Raw genomic sequence first — 17168 nt, forward strand, 5'->3', positions numbered from 1 at the left:
GAGCCATGGAAGAGCTGCTGCCTTCTGTTTGCTCTGGCCTTGCTGCACCACATCAACACAGAGGTGACACAGATCCCACCCCACACTCCACTGTCACCTCTCAGATACCGATAAAAGGGAACCACAACATCTCTCCAGCTGCCCCCTTTCCACCATTCCCTCCCCCACAGCCCCTGGATAACACGGATGAGTTTGGCCAAAGCAGAGATGGCTGGAGTGGTGTGCTCAGCCCACAGCTCTCCAGGGCTGGGCAAAAGCACCGCAGCTTTCCAGCCCTGGCATTGCTGGGGAAAGGTGTCCCTGTGCTGAGGGAAATTCACTCACCACTGCAGCAGAGGAAGGGGGGAATTTGGGCTGGAAACCCACCTCAGGTGTGGCTCAGCACTGCTGCTCACGCTGGAGAGGCGAAAGGCAGCTCAGGGTGATCACAACCCTTTATATGCCCTCAGTCTGACACGCTACTGCTGTCCCAAGTACAGAGATATGACGGTGATATCTTAGCAGCAGCCAGCTGGGAGGGAAAAACCTCTGATAAGGCAGGACTCCTCCTCATCAACTGCGGCCTCAGCTGAGTCTCAGCCAAAACGAAACAAAATCTAATGCTTGAGAGGAATAGATCACTTTTCTTCCTGATTACGTGTCAAAACTCTCCTAACCACAGGTTGGGGACCAGTGGTTATCAGCACTGGGTGCAGCCAGTCCCAGCCGTGCCATGGACAACCAGACTTTGGAGCCACGTTTCAGGCTCTTTGCACACCCACAGCCAGAGGGAACACAGAGGACATGTACATCTGTATTTAGTAAAGTGTGTTCCTGTCCTGCCTTAGCCCCATTTCACAATCCCAGCTGTTACACCTGGACACAGAAAACACAATAAACCAGCAATATTCTTTCAAAAAAATATTTATTACTCAATAAAGTGACCTGTCATTGCTGCTGTTGCCAGATCAAGTTTGGAGAAACCCCAACACTCCAAGCATCCGACTCCTCCCAGCCGGAGACAGCATGAAACACACAGGCCCTTGCATGGGACCTGGTGAGAGCTGCAGTGAGTGGGGTGGCTGAAGGAGAACTGGGGGGTGGACCACCCCGTTACAGAACGGCTGCTTGAACCCAGCAGGGAGGGAATGGCAGTGTCCGGCTCCCGTGGTATGCTGGGGACTGGGGACAGCAGGGTCTGCCCTCATGAGGAAGTGTGAGCTCCCTGGAGCACATCTGTGGGGCTCAGCTCAGCACAGCTCTGCCATGCAGAACGAGCTTCCCAACCAGGGCTTTGCTTAAAAATTGCCATCGGCTTAAAAAAATCCCAAGAATGGATTTTTTTTTTTTTTGAGAAAACTAGAAAAAGACCCCAAATCCTCAGAAGTCACAGCTCTTCTCAGCCCTCTAGGCTCCTGTCTTGCTGCTTCTTCCCCAGTAGACCTGGGCAACCACCATGCCCACTGTCACAACAGCTCCCATTTGTTTCTGCCACCCAAAGCCAGTGTCACGCACAAAACCCAACCTCCCAGGGCCTGTGCCCATGCTGCCAGAGCCCTTCCTGGTGTCAATGATTGTATGCATCCACAGAATTCCTGCTCTTGGCATCCCTCTCCACACCTTGGCAGCCCCTTGGGATTGGGAACAGCCAGCTCCCTGCACACCAGACCCCTCTGGCAGCTTCCTTTTGCTACCAACTTCTCCCTGCTCCTGCCCACTCCTCCAATGGACACTGCTCCAGCTGTGCCTGCCAACGAGGCTGGGCTGACGACCCAGAGCAGGAAAACTGCTCCAAGAGAACAGGGGAGGAAAGCTTTATAAAAAAATAAGCTTTTTTTTTCTTCCCTCCTCCAAACAAGGCAGAGCATTTCTGCCTTTCCCTTCTCCAGGCATCCTTTCTTCCCCCCTCCTTCCCTCTGACCTGAACCTCTTTGCTCCCAACACGAGCCGCTCTGAGTCTTGTTAGCCCGTGCCCCTCATGACACCGCTCCTCATCCCACAGTGCGGCCAGAGAAGAGGCAGTTCCCCCCAGAGTGGCACGGCCAGCGTCCCTCCAGGCAAGTCCCCCCTCTCACTTCTGCTCCGCCTCATCAGCCACCGCGGTCACCTCGATGGCGGCGGCAGCGTGCTCGTCCCCGGCAGCTTCAGCGGCGCCGGATGGGACAGTCACCACCGTGCTCCCACCGGGAGCTATCTGTGTCACATTCTGGATGGTCGTGCCAAGTCCTGGAAGAGTCAGGAGCTGGAAGGGGCTCACCACCTTCACCACCGTGCTGCCATCCTGGACTGCAGCCGTGCTCAGCACCGTCAGGTTGGAAGCGTCCGGGTGGATCTCCACGGTGCCAGGGAAGGTGGAGCCGGCAGAGGCCAGCACCGTGTACCCCCCCAGCAGAGGGGAGGCTGGGGAGCTGGCAGCGGGGGGCTGGGCTGGGCTCTTCCCCAGCACCGAAGGAGGGAGGGCCGAGACCACTTTGCCAATAGGGAGATTGGCAATCTGGGACACTGGCACACCGGGGGTGACAGTGAGCTGCGTTGGCTGGGACAGGACTTGGGAGGTGATGGCAGCTGGTCCAGAGGTGGCCCTGGTCAGCCTGGGGCGTTTCAGAGGCGTGGGAACAGAGACGGGCGTGAGGGTCATCAGGACGTTGTTGAGATGCTGCGATTTGTGCTTCAGCTCCTTCGCTCGCTTGCGGTGCTCGTCACACTGCTGCTCCAGAGCTGGAGAGAAAAGAGGTTTGGCTCAGCCTGGATCCTGGACAAGCTTCCCAGAGGCCTGTAGCAATGCCTGGTGTGGCTGGTTTAACACCACCAGCTTTAACACAAGCCCCACTTTCTCAACCCAAAAGAAAATGCACAGGCAGCAATGCCTGGTGCCACACTGCTGTGTCCAGGGCATACCTGCCAAATCCCGTGTGTACTGCTCCCTCGAGCGATCCATCTGGCACTTGTGGCTGGCCAGGACCTTCTTGACCAGATCCAGCATCCCAAAGTTCTGGACTACGTTGTTGAGTAAAACAGCATCTTAAAAACAAGACACAGAATCTTTGAGGAAGCAAAATTCCCTGCACAAACTATTTGTGGCTTGGCAAAAGCCACACAACAAACATGTCCAGCTGAGACAGCCAAAATCTGCGGGGAGGGTAATGCAAGAGGCTGGGGAAGAGGAGAAGGCAGAAGCCATGAGAAAGGGCAAGAGGTCACTGGCCGTGTAAACAGTCCTCTCCTGCCTAGCAGGGGTGATAAGAAATCTACTGGCACAGTAGCTGCTTGCTGCATCATTATTCCAATGGCCTAAATTCCACCTCAATTCCCAAGCCAAGTATTTGTCCAGATCCAGAGCCAGCAGAGAGGAAGCCCCAGGCGCGGGGAATTGGAGAACTAAGGTCACCTGAATTATCCCCAAGTGCAGCCTCACCAATCAGCCAGAAATGAGATTTCTTACAATGAGCTATGTGTCCCTATCACACCATTCAGATATCCCTAAGGATAAAAAAATCCACAAGCCCCTCCCCCAAGATGACTGACCACCCATGACCAGGTTCTTACCCCCGAGCTGCAGCGGGGGATCCTGTGCTCGCTGCTGCAAGCCCTTCATTGTCTCCACCAGCTCCTGGTGGAATTCATGGATCACTTCTTCTAGGAGACCACTGTCCTTCAGACCTTGCCAAAAAGCAAAGGTGTCGTCTGGAGAAAGAGGAAGCAAGGGAGAACCTCAAAATCCTCAGCAGGGTTTAATGGTAATCTGCTATGGGTTCCCTGTGGATATCCCTGCAGGGATGCAGTCCTGCCCCAGTCCTGCAGGGCTGGGGCAAAGCCCACCCAGAGCACAGAGACAAAGGAGGATATACTCTCCCCACCCCTGTCCCACACCAACAGGACACACTTTGTTACAGCCAATAGCACCAAGGAGAATGATTTCATGACCCTTCTGTTATGAATTTTTTTCACCCCAGAGCCACATTTGGCCCTGGCTTTGATATGTTGGTGCTTGGAAACAACTTCATTGTGAGGCTGTGCAGCCAGCCCGCACACCGGAGGGATGTAACACAGTGCTATTCCATCAGCAGAGAGGGAATAATCTCATGCAAGACTGCTCTGGTAAGAGGGTCCTTCCTGCTCCTTACCCTGCTGTTTCCCTGTTTGCCCACATCTCCTCCACTCAGCAAGCCCTGCGGGATCCCAAGCCATACCTCCAATGCTGGTGCTCCAATCGCTGGCATCCTCGCATGTTTCTATGGTTATTGTAGCCGGGGATCCGTTCACTGCAACCAATAGCAAAAGAGAAGAGAAAAAAATTCCCAGGTCCTGATTTTTCCCTGTATTTTCACAGGCTGTTTCCAAAGGAAGCACTCCCTTGCTGCATTTCTATACTTCTCCTTTATATTGCAGAGGATCACATCTGTTTGAATGCAGACCTCAATGCTGAACGGAGACACCCAAGTGGTTGCTGTGCCAGCTGTACTTATTTTCCTACATTAGAGTGCAATCCCCAGGGACTGCTCCTGCAACCTTTGCAGCACAAGAACACATGCTTGAGAGCAGCATTCCCCTCCTGTTCCCCCCTGAAAACACACCAGCACTGCTCAGGGCAAAAGTCAAACAGATTTAGAGTCTGATTTTTTTGGCAGCCCTTTTTACCCAGCCACCATTTGTCTGGAGGGTTTCTAAAGCCTCCAAGTGAAGAGCACCCCCCCTGGCACAGGGATGCAGGGGGATCCCTCCTTCCCTCCAGTTCAATCTCAGCAGTTCTGTTACCATAGAGCTGGGGAGCAGGTGTCATTCATGCCGTGTGCAGGAGCGGGATGGATGGGAATCTGGCCAGAGTCCCACAGAGCTGTGCAGAGCCTTTGAAATGCTCAGTTGCAGCCATTAAACCCAGTCCCTCTGCTCCTTTACTCCACAGCTTTCAGGGCTCTGGTTATTTCAGCACAGCCCAGCAGCTGGCAAACATCTCCCATTAATGAGCTCATGTTTAACAAGAGTTCTTAGAGTGGGCTGGGCTGTGCATCAGCATCAGCTTCCCCACCACAATACCAGGATGTGGTGGATGGGTGCTCTGCAGAGCCAGCCAAGGGGCTTATCCTGTCCCAGAGGCACCACCAGAGCTTGGGGTGTGGGGCACTTCCAGGGCTGTTCTTAATGCTCAGGGAGAAAAGGAGTTAAATAGAGAATTATTTCAAAACTAGAATGCTTTCCAATGAAACAATTGCCTGTAATTATAGGTCAAATTCATAAAATCAGAGAATGGCTTGGGTTGGAAGGCACCTCAAAGCTCATCTCATTCTAACCCCCTGCCATGGGCAGGGACACCTTCCACTAGACCAGATTGCTTCAAGTGATGTCCAGCCTGGCCTGTGACACTTCCAGGGACAAGGCTGGCACAGGGACCTTGGTTATGTGGCACTCACGGGCTCTGATCTGTCACAGGTCCTGCTGAGGGTGAGGAAGGGCTGCACGTACCATCAGCAGAGGCAGGAGTCAGAGGGATGTACTCTGTTGATGTCTGGCTGGTCAGGGACACCCTGGCTCCTGTCAGGTCAATTTTGGTGCTCCGGCAGGTGTTGGAACAGACCTTTGTGTGCTGATAAAAATCCAGCTCTCCTGAGTCCATAATCTTCCTGAAAGACAGGGGGCAGGCACAAGGACAGGCACATCAGCAACAGCTAAGAGCTCTGAGATTGCTCCTGGCAGCCTTTGCCCCAAACTTCTGAGTCCCAAAATGCCAGGAGAGGAGGCAGAGCCAGCAAGGGTCCTTACTGGGACTGACTAACTCATTTCTTGAGGAAGGAAGGGGAAGAGAGAGCCCCTATCTGGTGCCACCATCACATCCCCTCTAAAGCTCCAGCTTCCAAGCAAAGGATTAGCTGGAGTCTCAGTTCAGGGTGAGACCACAGGGAACTTCTTTCTTGCATTTTTGACTCTGTAGCTCAAAAGGAGACAGGACATAACCCTATTTAGAAACTAAAATCAGGTCTCTTGTCTCATTCAAAGGGAGTGCCAACACTGGAACATGGGATCTTCCAATCCAAGAATACTATCTCCAAAACATTCCCAGGCCTTGTTGGCCAACAAGCACCTAAGCTCCAGAGATGTGCTCCCATGGGCTGCTGGGTTTGCCTTCAGACATTCCCCTGAAGTGTTTTTCCCCCTCTCAAAGCCTTGCCTTGACAAAGCCTAAACCTATTATGCAAAATTTATGTGGAGCAAAAGCAGCTTAAAAGGAATACAGGAGATGCCTGCATTGAAGTAGAATAATACAGGGAAAGGCAATGTCACCCCGTGAAAAGAGCACAAAACCACTGACAATTCCTGGGGAAAGAGGTGATTCTTTTTTAATCCTGTCCAAAGGCAGAGAAAGACTTTAATTAAATCACAGTTTCAGGCTGGTGTTCAGGAAGACCATAGAGGAATTGAATTACTGTAGTTAATACTAGAGAAGAGAAATGTTTGCAATAAATAAGCTTTTTTTTTTGCCAAAGACTTATTTAGAAGTGATGTCAAGCAGGAGTGCTGCAACCAGAGCATTGGTGATGACCAGACTGATTTCATTTGGTGACTCATGCTGAGAAAACACAGACAGCATGGCCCAACCACCAACAGCCATTAAAATTTCCAATGTCCCTACACCAGCTGGAAACTCAGTGTGGTTCAAGACCTGAAAAGGCTAGAGAAATATTTCTTGCCCCAAATTATTCCCTAGGCACAAGGACAGAACAAAGCCATTGGACTGACCACATTTGGGACCAGGCTGTCATTAAAACAAATGTTTTTAGTGGTTCATTTGCTCCCTCAGCAGCAAAACTGCCATTCCAAAGGTTCTGTTCCCCCCAGCACAATCCCCCAGAAGTGTCCAGAGGCACACAGGAAGGCACTAACCGGAGCATGATCCCATTCATCCGGATCGCCCGCTTCCAATCCTTCAAGGTCGACTTGCCTGCCAGGTGGACAAACTCCTTGGGACTGATGAGGTGATCATGAAACTACAAAAGGCAGGGGTGCAACATCAGTGCCACGAGCCACAAACGAGCCAAGGGTGCCCTGTGAGCAGGGTTCAGCTGGAACCTGCTGGCATTTCCCAGTGCCCAGCAGCGACTGCAGCCTCCACGTGCCACCGAGCACCCCCAAAACAGATGGCTGCCAGGCACTCCCCACCCCAAAGAACACTGCCCAAGTTAGAAAGATTAAAGCCAAACTCTGCTTTCACCAATGGTTAGTTAACAGCTGCTCCAAGCCAAGGCTTCAGGGGTGTGTGAGTTTGCCCAGCTCAAGCAGGACAGCTGGGAAAACACCCATAGCTTGTGCAAAGTATCATTAACAGCAGGGAGCTGCTCACACTCCCACTAACAATGGACTCAGTGAAAGCTGGGCTGCACTGCTAACATTTGGGTCCAGGGGCACGTTATGCCCCACAGGGGAGAGAGAAGAAGCCCATTTGGTCTTTGACCTCCTGCTCCCAAGCCCAACCATTGGTATCAGGGAACCTCTGGCCTCCCTGGCCGTGCACACCCACTGCTACTGCAAACCAGCTTCAGGGAGCTGGCACACATTGTGCCAACTCTTCCCTTTCTTTTATTGCCCTACACACCCAACAGTGCCTGAACCCAACAGCAACCTGCAGGATCATAGAATTATAGAATCACTAAGGGTGGAGAAGTCCTCCAAGATCCTCTAGTCCACCCACGACCCAGGCAGTCCTCTTAAGAGCTGCCTTAGAGCCCATCTCAAAGGATTTCCCAAATCCAGGCCTTCTCTTTTCCATGGCCATGTTGACCAACATAGAGCAACTCACTGTTACTGCATGAGAAACTGCATCTCTGAACAAGGACAAGGGCTTCAGTGCAGAGAGGACACATTTTAGGAGGCAGCAGCATCTATCCTCTGCCTCATGGATAGGAGACCACCTCTGCTGGAAAGGGCAAGGACTATCCTTTGGGAGCCCAAGGAGACTCTCCCTCAGCAGGGTATTGTTTAGGCTGTGTACAAATGCCAGCAATGACTCACTCGTGGCATGTTCCTGAATTCATGTAAATTTTAACCATGAGTTACCCAGGACACAGCAGCAATTTTTCAGTGATTCTCAATCAATACACTCCTCAAACTTTCCAACTGAGCAGATACCGCAAGTGCCCAAATTTCTCAAATTTCCATAACACATTAAATTGAGGCATCATCTCTCCTGCCAGAACTACACAATTTAGTCAGGACAAATATCAGGTACCCAGCACCAGGAAAATGTCATCCTTTCCTACCATGACATGGTTCTGATGCAAAGGAGCTGATCAAAGCTTATCATAACCAGGACAAGCCAAGTCACCTCAAAATGTGGGCAAGGGTAAAGTACAAGTCCAGTGCTGGGCTCTCTGTCCTCACCTGCACACACTTCACATTGATTCCAGGGCACACAAACTTCCTCCAGATGAGGTTGGCTTTGCTGTCCCCACAGGTGATGGGGTAGACAATCTCTGCCTCCAAACTGTCCTCATCTTCAGCCATCTTCACTTCTCACAGGGATCAGAGGAAGGGACAGATCAAAAAGAAACATGAGCCACAGCTTCTGATTCACGTGCCTGAGCCACACATGCAATGACAGTTTTGAAACTCAGGAAAAAAAAAAAAAAAAAAAAGTAGATGATGCATGGTGGGGTGTGCTGAGGTTTGTGACCACTCATTTGCACTTTACTATGAAAGTATCCAAACACCCAAATTTCTCAGGCAAAACAGCCCAGTAAAATTTATGCCAATCCAGTTGCAGCTGAGCACAGGGAATATGAGAAGTCATCCATTCTTGATAAAAGAGAATGATGTTATCTGGGTGGAGTCACCCTCGGTTTTAAAGTAAAACTGGTTTCAATCAACATTAGCCCAGCTGATCAGTCTTTGCTCCCTAAACTCACTTTTACTTGCAACCAAAGCCAGCAAGTTGCTGCAAAACTGACATCCCCGTGGCAAGCTGGAATGGCAGGAGCCAGGGATGGCTGGACATGGGGACACATCCCGGACCAGGAGAGGGCAGCAGCAGCCCAGCCAGCCACTGCCAGCTCCCTGCTGGTCACTGAGCCCCCCCCAGATGCTGGGACAGCATCCCTGGTACCCCCGGGATCAGCATTCCCAAGGCCCACAAGAGAACACCCCCTAGCCTCAGCAGCTCTGCACAACAGTGCTTGGAGTGTCCCACCTGACACCAGCGCAGGGCTGGGGCACACTGGGGTGGTGCAGCAGCTACCAAGGGGCTATGGAAAGAGCTGACCTACCTAGAACTGCTTCCTTCAGGTCTGTGGAGGCTGTGAAGGCAGCAGCAGCTGCAGCAGCTGCATTTTCAGTCTCCAGAGTGTCTTCGTTGATGTCACCACTGGGAAGAGAGGCAGAGGCATTCTTAAGCCATGTGGCTGTGCCACCCCCACACCCGATGCCCTGTGGAGACATTGCCTCAGAAGTCCCTCAAATCACATTTTCCCACAAGAGCTAAGAGTCAGCTCTGGGTTTGGGAGGCTCAGCTCCACTTTTTCATGTGGAGATGAAGAACCCCACAGCAGGCAAGCCCCTGTCAGCAGCCTGGCCAGCTCTCTCTTGCCTCCCCTTTAATCCCAGCCCCGTGGATCTGCCTCCAGCCCAGCCCATGCTGGAGAGCTGGCATGGAGAGATGCTGTCAGCACAGCCCCTTGCTCAGAAGTCACTGCCAGCCTTTGGAAGCTTGGCCTGAGATTTCCCCAGGAAAAACATGTGTGAAACATGCTGCTGCTGTCTAGGCAATGGACTGGCTGAATCCCCTGGTATGCAGGATCCTCCAGGGAGCAGGACCTCAAGGAGCCACAGAGACACTATAAAGGAATTGGACAAACCCCAAGAGCAGATCTGTGAGCAGAGATAACATGAGTTACAGACACTCGCAATACAATCTCTGAGCCTCTTAAAACTTGATATATCCATGACATTCATTAATAGCTGGCTATCCAGCTGCTTCCATTGTCCCCCCGCTGGGATCTCCATCTCCTCTGGGTGCTTTGCCCATGGAGTCACACAGTGATTCCCTCACTGTTCTCCCATCCCAGGTACAGGAATATGGAGCCCCAAGCTCCTCCAAGGAGCTTCCCACACTCAGAGGTCACAGGCACTCCTGGCTGGCATGTGGGACATGCTCCTGACCCCCTTAGCTTTGGGGATGAGGTCCCAAAGGGAGGGAACCCACACTGAAGCCCTTATAAATCCACCTGTACCTCACAGCCAGTGCTCAGCAGGGACCATTCCTAATGGGTTTTCATACAAACACAGAATGGTTTGGGCTGAAAGGGCCCTTAAAACTCATCTTGTTCAGAGCCCCTCCCATGGGCAGGGACACCTTCCACTAACCCAGGTTGCTCCAAGCCCTGTCCAACCTGGCCTTGAACAATTCCAGGGATGGGGCAGCCACAGCTTCTCTGGACAGCCTGGGCCAAGGCCTCACTACCCTCACAAGGAACAATTTCTTCCTAATATCTAATCTAAGTCTACCCTCCTTTTAAGATGTCTGTTTGGTGGTGTTACAGAAGCTGCAGAAAGCTTGACCCACAGAGGCAGAGGGAGAAACACAATTATCTTTTCACTTTCTTTGCCATATAAACTCCCCAGGAAGACTCCAGAGAAAATAAACCTGAAACCTCCCTCAGTTTGGTACCATGGACGAATTAAAAGACAGCCCTAGTGACTCACTGGCAACCACATTTCTCACCCACCATGCCACGGGGACAAGGAAATTCAAGAGCAACTGGTTTTTCCATTCTGGGCTCCTAACACACAGCTCCAGGGTGGAACTGCAGCTTCAAAGCATCCCTCCCCTCAGCAGCTGCAGGGCAGGTACCTGTGGGGAGCAGCACAGAGATAAGGAATGGTGTGGGTGGCAGCCCAGCCTCACCAGGTGAGTGGCTCACAGATGCTGCTCCAGAGACAGGGGAGACAGCTCCTGCTGTGACAGAAAGAAGATGGACACAACTCTGCCTCTGCAGCTCACAGCGACCACCAGCCCAGAGCCCTGGCAGAGCATGGGGAGGGTAACGTGAAAGGACTCTAAAAGGTAAACTCTGAGCTAAGGCATTTGCAGACAGGTGATTATTACACAAGTGGCAGTCTGACAGAAGACAGAAGAATTCTAACCTGGGGTTTTTCATCAGTTTGCTGCTGGGTTCTTGCATTTCTCCAGGTGAAAAGCCAGCAGTGGCACTTCAGCAGGGTGCCAGAGGAAGCAACCCCTTCTGGCATGCAAAGCCCAGCACCCCACAGCCCTGACCTGCCTCCAGATCAAGACCCTCCACCAACTTACTCAGAAGAAACTCTCCAGCAGAAAAGTCAGCACCTTTCAGAGCTTCCTTCAGGACTCCACCACATTTGCACTGCTCCAAAAAATGACCAAAAGGTGCAACTGGATGGAGAAGAATAACTCAGCCCACGCCTTTAACCTCCAGAGGAAAACAAACAAACCAACTCCCAGCTTGTATGAAAAATTCAGGCAACTGAAGCCTGTGTCTGCCATGGACATGTGGGGGAGAGAAAACCACAAAAAAGGGTGAGTGTCTCCATGCTGTTTCTCCCATCCCATTCCAGGGAAACAGACTGAGGCAGAGGCAAGGGAAAACACAAACACCTTCCAAGCCCCAGCAGTGCAGTCCCCCAGCTGGCCCTGCCTTTGCCAGTTGCCATGACGAAGGCAGAGGAGGATGGTTCTCATCTTCCTCCCCAGGAGGATCCATAAAGCAGATGGAAGGAAGAGAAGAAAGCATGTGCAGATAACTCAGCGGGCCGGCGTCTCCTTTCTTTTCTGCTCCTGCCTTGCCTGGAAACTTGAGAGAGAAAAGTCTCCCCCAGAATCCTGTGCTGATCAGAAATACATGCACCTCATCAGAGCATCAAGCACATATCCCCTCCTCTCACAGACCAAAGAGAAAAGCTTCTTGCTCATTATTATGTTCCCATTTCCCTTGGCTTTTCCTAAAGATCACATGAACTAATTAAGCTCTCAACAATTGGTTATACAGAGGGTTTTTTTAATAGCAAACCCATACCCAGATGAGCACTAGGAAAAGGCAGCAACCCCCAAGCTGAGTTTGGTTTAAGTGTCACACCAGGCAAACAGAAAGCTCCCCATGTGAGCAGTGACTGAGCCAACACCAAGGGATCCCAGCCCGTGCCTGCAGCTCCTCTCCTGACACCAGCTGGGGCTGCAGAGGGAAAGGGAGAAGGAGCCAGCACCACTGTGGCATTGCCCCAGGAGGAACAGAATCTGGTGGGGGCAACTGTCCAAGGCTACAGAGACACCATGGGTGGCTCATGCTGCCAGCCACCACCAGCCCCACTGTCCTGCTAAGTGAGGGGAGTCAGACAGGTTTTACTCTGTGATGCCTAAATTCACATCCTTTCCGTTAACCCACTACCATCCCCAAGAATGGGGGAGGAAAGAGCCTGTCCAAGGGCTCTTCTCCAGAGAGATGCAAGGAAAACCCTCAGGGAATCTCTTCATCCATGCCAAGACATCTCTGCTCACAGCTGTGACTAAATGAAAGCACTCCTCTCTGTGCTGAGTGGAGCTGTCCTGCTCCAGACCATCCAGGGGACACTGGGAGGGTGAGAAAAGGCTTCCAAAGAAAAGCAGGAAGGGAACTACGAGTGAAAGGAAACCAACTGATTGAGCCAGCCTCTACCATGATCCATTTTCCCAGACAACAACACAATGCTGCACATGGGTCTGTAGAGGCTCAGAGCCACATGACAACCAGGAGCCATTCTGCATCCAAGAGCAGCCACATCCCATGTGTCACATCTGGCTGCATCTCCACTGAGTGAGACAAGGTAGTCTCCATGGGACAGAAAACAAGAGGAGTAAAGCTCTTCTTTCCCATCATCACCGTTGTTCTGGGAATTGAAGAGGTTTTGGAAACACAGACCCAGGGTGTGGAGGAAGAGCAGGGCAGGTTCTGTCCATCCTAGCACCAACAGCTCTTGCCTCTGCCAGTCCTGCCCATTCTTTACCAAAAAGAATTCATCTATTAATGGGCTTTATCTCAGCTGAAGCAGCACAAGGGGAACGGCCCCTGGACTGAGCTGTCACCTTCTGCCCTGCACAAAGCCCCAGGGCATTGACACAAAGACACGTTTGAGAAAAGCAGACAAACACCTCCCGGAAAGCAATAAACGGCCATTCAACACCTACTTATTTCAGACAAGCCTGCCTGGATGCAGCTCCAGGTGTGAACTTGGATTTCCTGCCCACTGAAAGAACAAAACACACAAACGGCTTTGGGCTCAGTCCCACCCAAAAAAAACAGAGAAATAAAGCAAAGAGTCCATTGCTATGTGGGCCTTCAAGGTACCAGCCAGGTTCTTGGGCCATGGCCAACCTGCCGCTGAACAGACCAGACCTGAACAAACAGCAGCCCTGAATGCCAACAAAAAAGGCAGAAATTGGGCAAAACAGCAGCACTTTAACAATCAGACCTTCACTGGTTTTTTGAGCAGTGCCTCTCCATTCGGGGCAACACTGTTTCAAGGACACCTCTCTCACTCCTATGGCTGGCAGTGGAGGTTCCTGCAGAGCTCAGCCAAAAACCAACTGACCCCAAACCTCCTCAGCCTTCAGGGAAGGGGGGCTCAGCTGCACCACTCTCAGTTGTCCTCTGGTGAGGACAACTTGTCTCTTGGAGTTCAGAGCTCAGCATAGCCATCATGAAATAAATATCAGAAAAACACTGATTTAGCTACTGGTGTCCTATTCCAACTTGATTTGTGTCCACTCCAACATTCAAATCCACTCAGAAAAAGGTATTTGGGGTCAGTCTTTTTTCCCCACCTCAAAAGAGGGAAAGAGTGGAGCCTGTTCTGCACAGAGCTGCAGAGCCCTGGTGTGGGGAGCCCTAGCAAGGAATGGACACTCCATGGCCACCATGGAGCAGGGACGCAGCAGGAAGCAGTGGGGGATAAATCCCAACTGGGAGGGTTTCCAGCACGTTCCCTCTCTGGGGGGGTGCACCAGCCCAATCTCTTACCCGTGCTGGGACAGGTTGGTGGTGACCAGCACTGTCTTCACCTCCTCCATGGCAGCGCCGTCCACCGCGCCGTCCGGCGTGGTCACCACCACCACCTCCTCCATGTGCACGCTGACGTCCGGCGTCGCCATGGCGGCCACCAGCTCGGTCACCAGCTGCTGGGGGAGAAATGGGGCAATGCCAGAGTCAAAAGGGGAACTCGGTCATGGAAGGGTCCTGGGAGTGGTGGGAGCAAGGAGAAAAGGGACTGCAGGGACCCCAGGCTCCTAAGGAGAAGGGGACGAGCGAATCCCCAAGTGCTCCATCGCAGGAGGAAGGATGAGGGGAAGCTCAACCCAACCCAACCCTTTACAGGCTGGGTGAGAATGATGGGCATGGGTGGGACTGGGGTGCAGGAGGTGAAGGGCAGAGTGTGAAAGAAGTCCAAAAAAAAATGTTCCTGGCATCCATCATAAACTCTATGAAGATACTCAGTTTGAAGGTGCATTTCCAAATGTATTTCAAACTATCTCACGATTTCACACTGTTGGAGGAGCTTGTCACTGTCTCCTCCACAGGAGAACAGGGATTCTTCCCTCCTCCAAAGTCACACACACACACAAAAAAAATCAAATTAAAAAAGCATGTCAAGCCCGCAGAAACAGTGACATCTGGAAACTATTTCAAAGTGTGCATTTCTAATAAATCAGCAATAGATGTAAGACAGCATTCCCTCTCCAGCTTTCTTGGAGCCCCTTTAGGAACTGAAAGGGACTTTCAGGTCTCCTCAGAGCCTTCTTTTCTCCAGCTCTCTCAGCCTGTCTCTAGAGCAGAAGTGCTCCAGCCCTCAGAGCATCTCCATTACCTCCTCTGGACTCGCTCCAGCAGCTCCACATGCCTCTGATGCTGGGAGCCCCAGAGCTGGATGCAGCACTGCAGGTGGGGTCTCACCTGAGGAGAGCAGAGGGGGACAATCCCCTCCCTTGCCCTGCTGCCCACAATGCTGGGGATCAGCCCATGCCCAGGTAAGGAGAAGTTGGTGCCTACAAAGCATCTCCTACAACACCTACAGCACTGGTGCAGCCCACAGAGAGACAGGTAAGGGAACATGTCGTCCAGGTCTGGCTGTTCCAGGGTCAGACCCCCATGGAGAACTCCAAGCAGTGGCACAGAGCACAGCAGAGATGCCACCTGGCTCCCACCACTTCCCCAGAGCAGAGCACTGACCCAGCATGTCCGGTGTGACTTCACAACCAAGTTCATGCCCTGCAGAAACACCTGCGTGACCCACAGGGACACCACGAGGTGCTCCCTACCTCCACAGAGCCCACAGGGTCTATCCAATGGCCCCTCTGTGCCAGCCCAGCACAAAGCCACCAGCAGAAGCACTTCAGTTTTCACAGCAGCACCAATGCTCAGCTGCCCTCAGTCAACCATTCCAATTTTTGTTGTCACTCTATCCCTACCCTTGTCCTTCATTTTGGGGTAGAACCCCTCCCACTTAGTGATTAGCATCAGTCACAACACCCCTGAGCTGGGACTCAGTTTCAGGATGCCCCAGACATCCAGCCCAGCATCACGGGACTGAACTCCACGTGTGTTGCTCAGATGCCTCTGGGCAGGAACCAGCACTGAATGGAGAAAAAGTGGGCTGAAAACATAAGTAATCAAAAAAGTGGCTAAAAACACACTAGCAGTGGGGCTGTGGAAGAGGACAAGGGGCACCCCAGCTCTACCAGGACTCAGCGTGTCCATGCCTGTCCCTCCTGGTGCACCTTGCAGGGTGCTGAGAGCGTGTCAAGGGCTGTGGGAAAGATATGGGGTGAAGTGAGGAAGAAAATATAAAAGGAAAAAAAAGCATAGCACAGCTCGGAGAGGAGACAGATTTTTGGGGGTGCGGCATCAGGAGGGCAGAGAGACCAGATTACACTGTGGGCAGCCAGCAAGGCTGCACACAGAGAGGGGGATGCAGAGAGGCACAGAGAGAGGGGATGCATGGTGGCTTTAGCTGGGTTAAACAGAGCTGCACAGGGTGGGGAGGCCATGGGGTGCAAGAGGGTGCCCAGGGATACATGGAGAGAGGAGATGGAGAGCAGCACAGACAGCACGGGCGGGGGGCTGCAGTTGCACGGGGTGGGGGGAACACAAGCTGGGGGTGCACGAGTGGGGGGCTCCCGGAAGAGAGCGGCAGGGAAGCTGCGAGACGACGGCAATCGGCCTCAAGGAGGGGGAAGAAGGCAGAGTGCAGCACAGGGGGACACAGAGAGGGGGTGCCCGGGGGGCTGCAGGGCTGGGGGAGAAGGGGGGCGGCCTGCAAAGTGGGGTGCCTGGGGGCGGAGGGCGCTGCACGTGGAGGCTGCCGGGGAGGGTCTCCCGGGGTTCCCCCGGTGCCGAGGCGGGCGGGCGGGCAGGGGGTGCCCCGGGTGCTGTCGCGGTGTCCCCCCCCATCCCCCCGGTCCCCGTTGCGGGGCGGAGCGCGCGGGAGAGGGGGTGACGGGGGGGCGAGAGGGGCGCGTGGGCGCGCTCCCGCTGGCAGGGAGGAGGAGGAGGAGGAGGAAGAGGAGGAGGAGGCGGGGGGGCCGCGGGGCGGGCGGGCGGCCGGGCGCTGCCGCCGCCGCCGTAACGTCCTGACGCTCCGCAGGGACCCGGGCGGCGCGTGCGGCGGAGGCCCCGCGGCGGGCGAGGCCGCGCCCGGCGCTTACCTCGGGCCGGCGTCCCGCGGGCCCCGCTCGGGCTGCGGCGGCGGGCGCTGGGGCCGGGCGGCGGTGGGCGCGGGCAGGGCGGCAGCGGGGCCCGGGGGAGCGGGGCTCCGCCGCGCGGCTCTCGGGCCCCGCGCAGGCGCACGGCCCGCACCGGCTACCGAGACTTATTTGGCGCGGGCGCCGCGGCCCGCGCTCCCCGTGAAATAGGGACCGGGCGGGCGCTCTGCGCCTGCGCCGCCGCCGGGCGGGGGTGGGAGGGGGCGCGGCGCGCGCCGCCGGGGGGTCCCCGCGCGCGGGGTCCTGCGGGGGAATCCCCCCTGTGTCCCCCCATCCCCCCCCGTGTCTCCCGTCTGTCCCCGGGCTGTACCATTCGTGTCCTCCTGGTTCCTGCGGCCCCCCGTCCCCAGTGTATGTCCCCTGTGACCCGCACGCCCCCCGTGTCTCCTGTCTGCCCCCGTACCGTGTCTCCTGTCTGCCCCCGCCCGGCCTGTCTTCCTTT

General features: G+C 53.9%; 2 protein-coding genes across 4 annotated transcripts in view; both read right to left on the minus strand.

Moving 5' to 3' along the window:
- Window positions 1-501, minus strand: part of HELZ2 (helicase with zinc finger 2) — a 29975-nt gene extending 29474 nt beyond the window's left edge. Inside the window, exon 1 of the mRNA XM_059862603.1 lies at window positions 367-501. The gene's annotated coding sequence lies outside the window, so the exon portion shown is untranslated. The remainder of the gene's footprint in view (window positions 1-366) is intronic.
- Window positions 502-887: 386 nt separating this feature from the next.
- Window positions 888-16768, minus strand: GMEB2 (glucocorticoid modulatory element binding protein 2). Of its 3 annotated transcripts, none has more exons than XM_059862611.1 (10): window positions 16670-16768; window positions 13989-14146; window positions 9231-9328; window positions 8350-8480; window positions 6856-6959; window positions 5440-5597; window positions 4170-4241; window positions 3526-3663; window positions 2878-3000; window positions 888-2697 (listed from the first exon to the last, which is right to left on the minus strand). In XM_059862611.1, the coding sequence occupies exons 2-10, from the start codon at window positions 14117-14119 to the stop codon at window positions 2051-2053; spliced, it is 1602 nt and encodes a 533-aa protein (XP_059718594.1). In that variant the 5' UTR covers window positions 14120-14146; window positions 16670-16768; the 3' UTR covers window positions 888-2050. The 3 variants fall into 3 exon arrangements, with proteins under 3 accessions (XP_059718594.1, XP_059718596.1, XP_059718595.1); XM_059862613.1 differs by having other exon boundaries at window positions 8350-8477; window positions 16670-16767; XM_059862612.1 differs by having other exon boundaries at window positions 13989-14143; window positions 16670-16729.
- Window positions 16769-17168: the final 400 nt, after the last annotated feature.

The sequence above is a fragment of the Haemorhous mexicanus genome, chromosome 18 (assembly GCF_027477595.1).
Source record: "Haemorhous mexicanus isolate bHaeMex1 chromosome 18, bHaeMex1.pri, whole genome shotgun sequence".
Taxonomy (NCBI): domain Eukaryota; kingdom Metazoa; phylum Chordata; class Aves; order Passeriformes; family Fringillidae; genus Haemorhous; species Haemorhous mexicanus.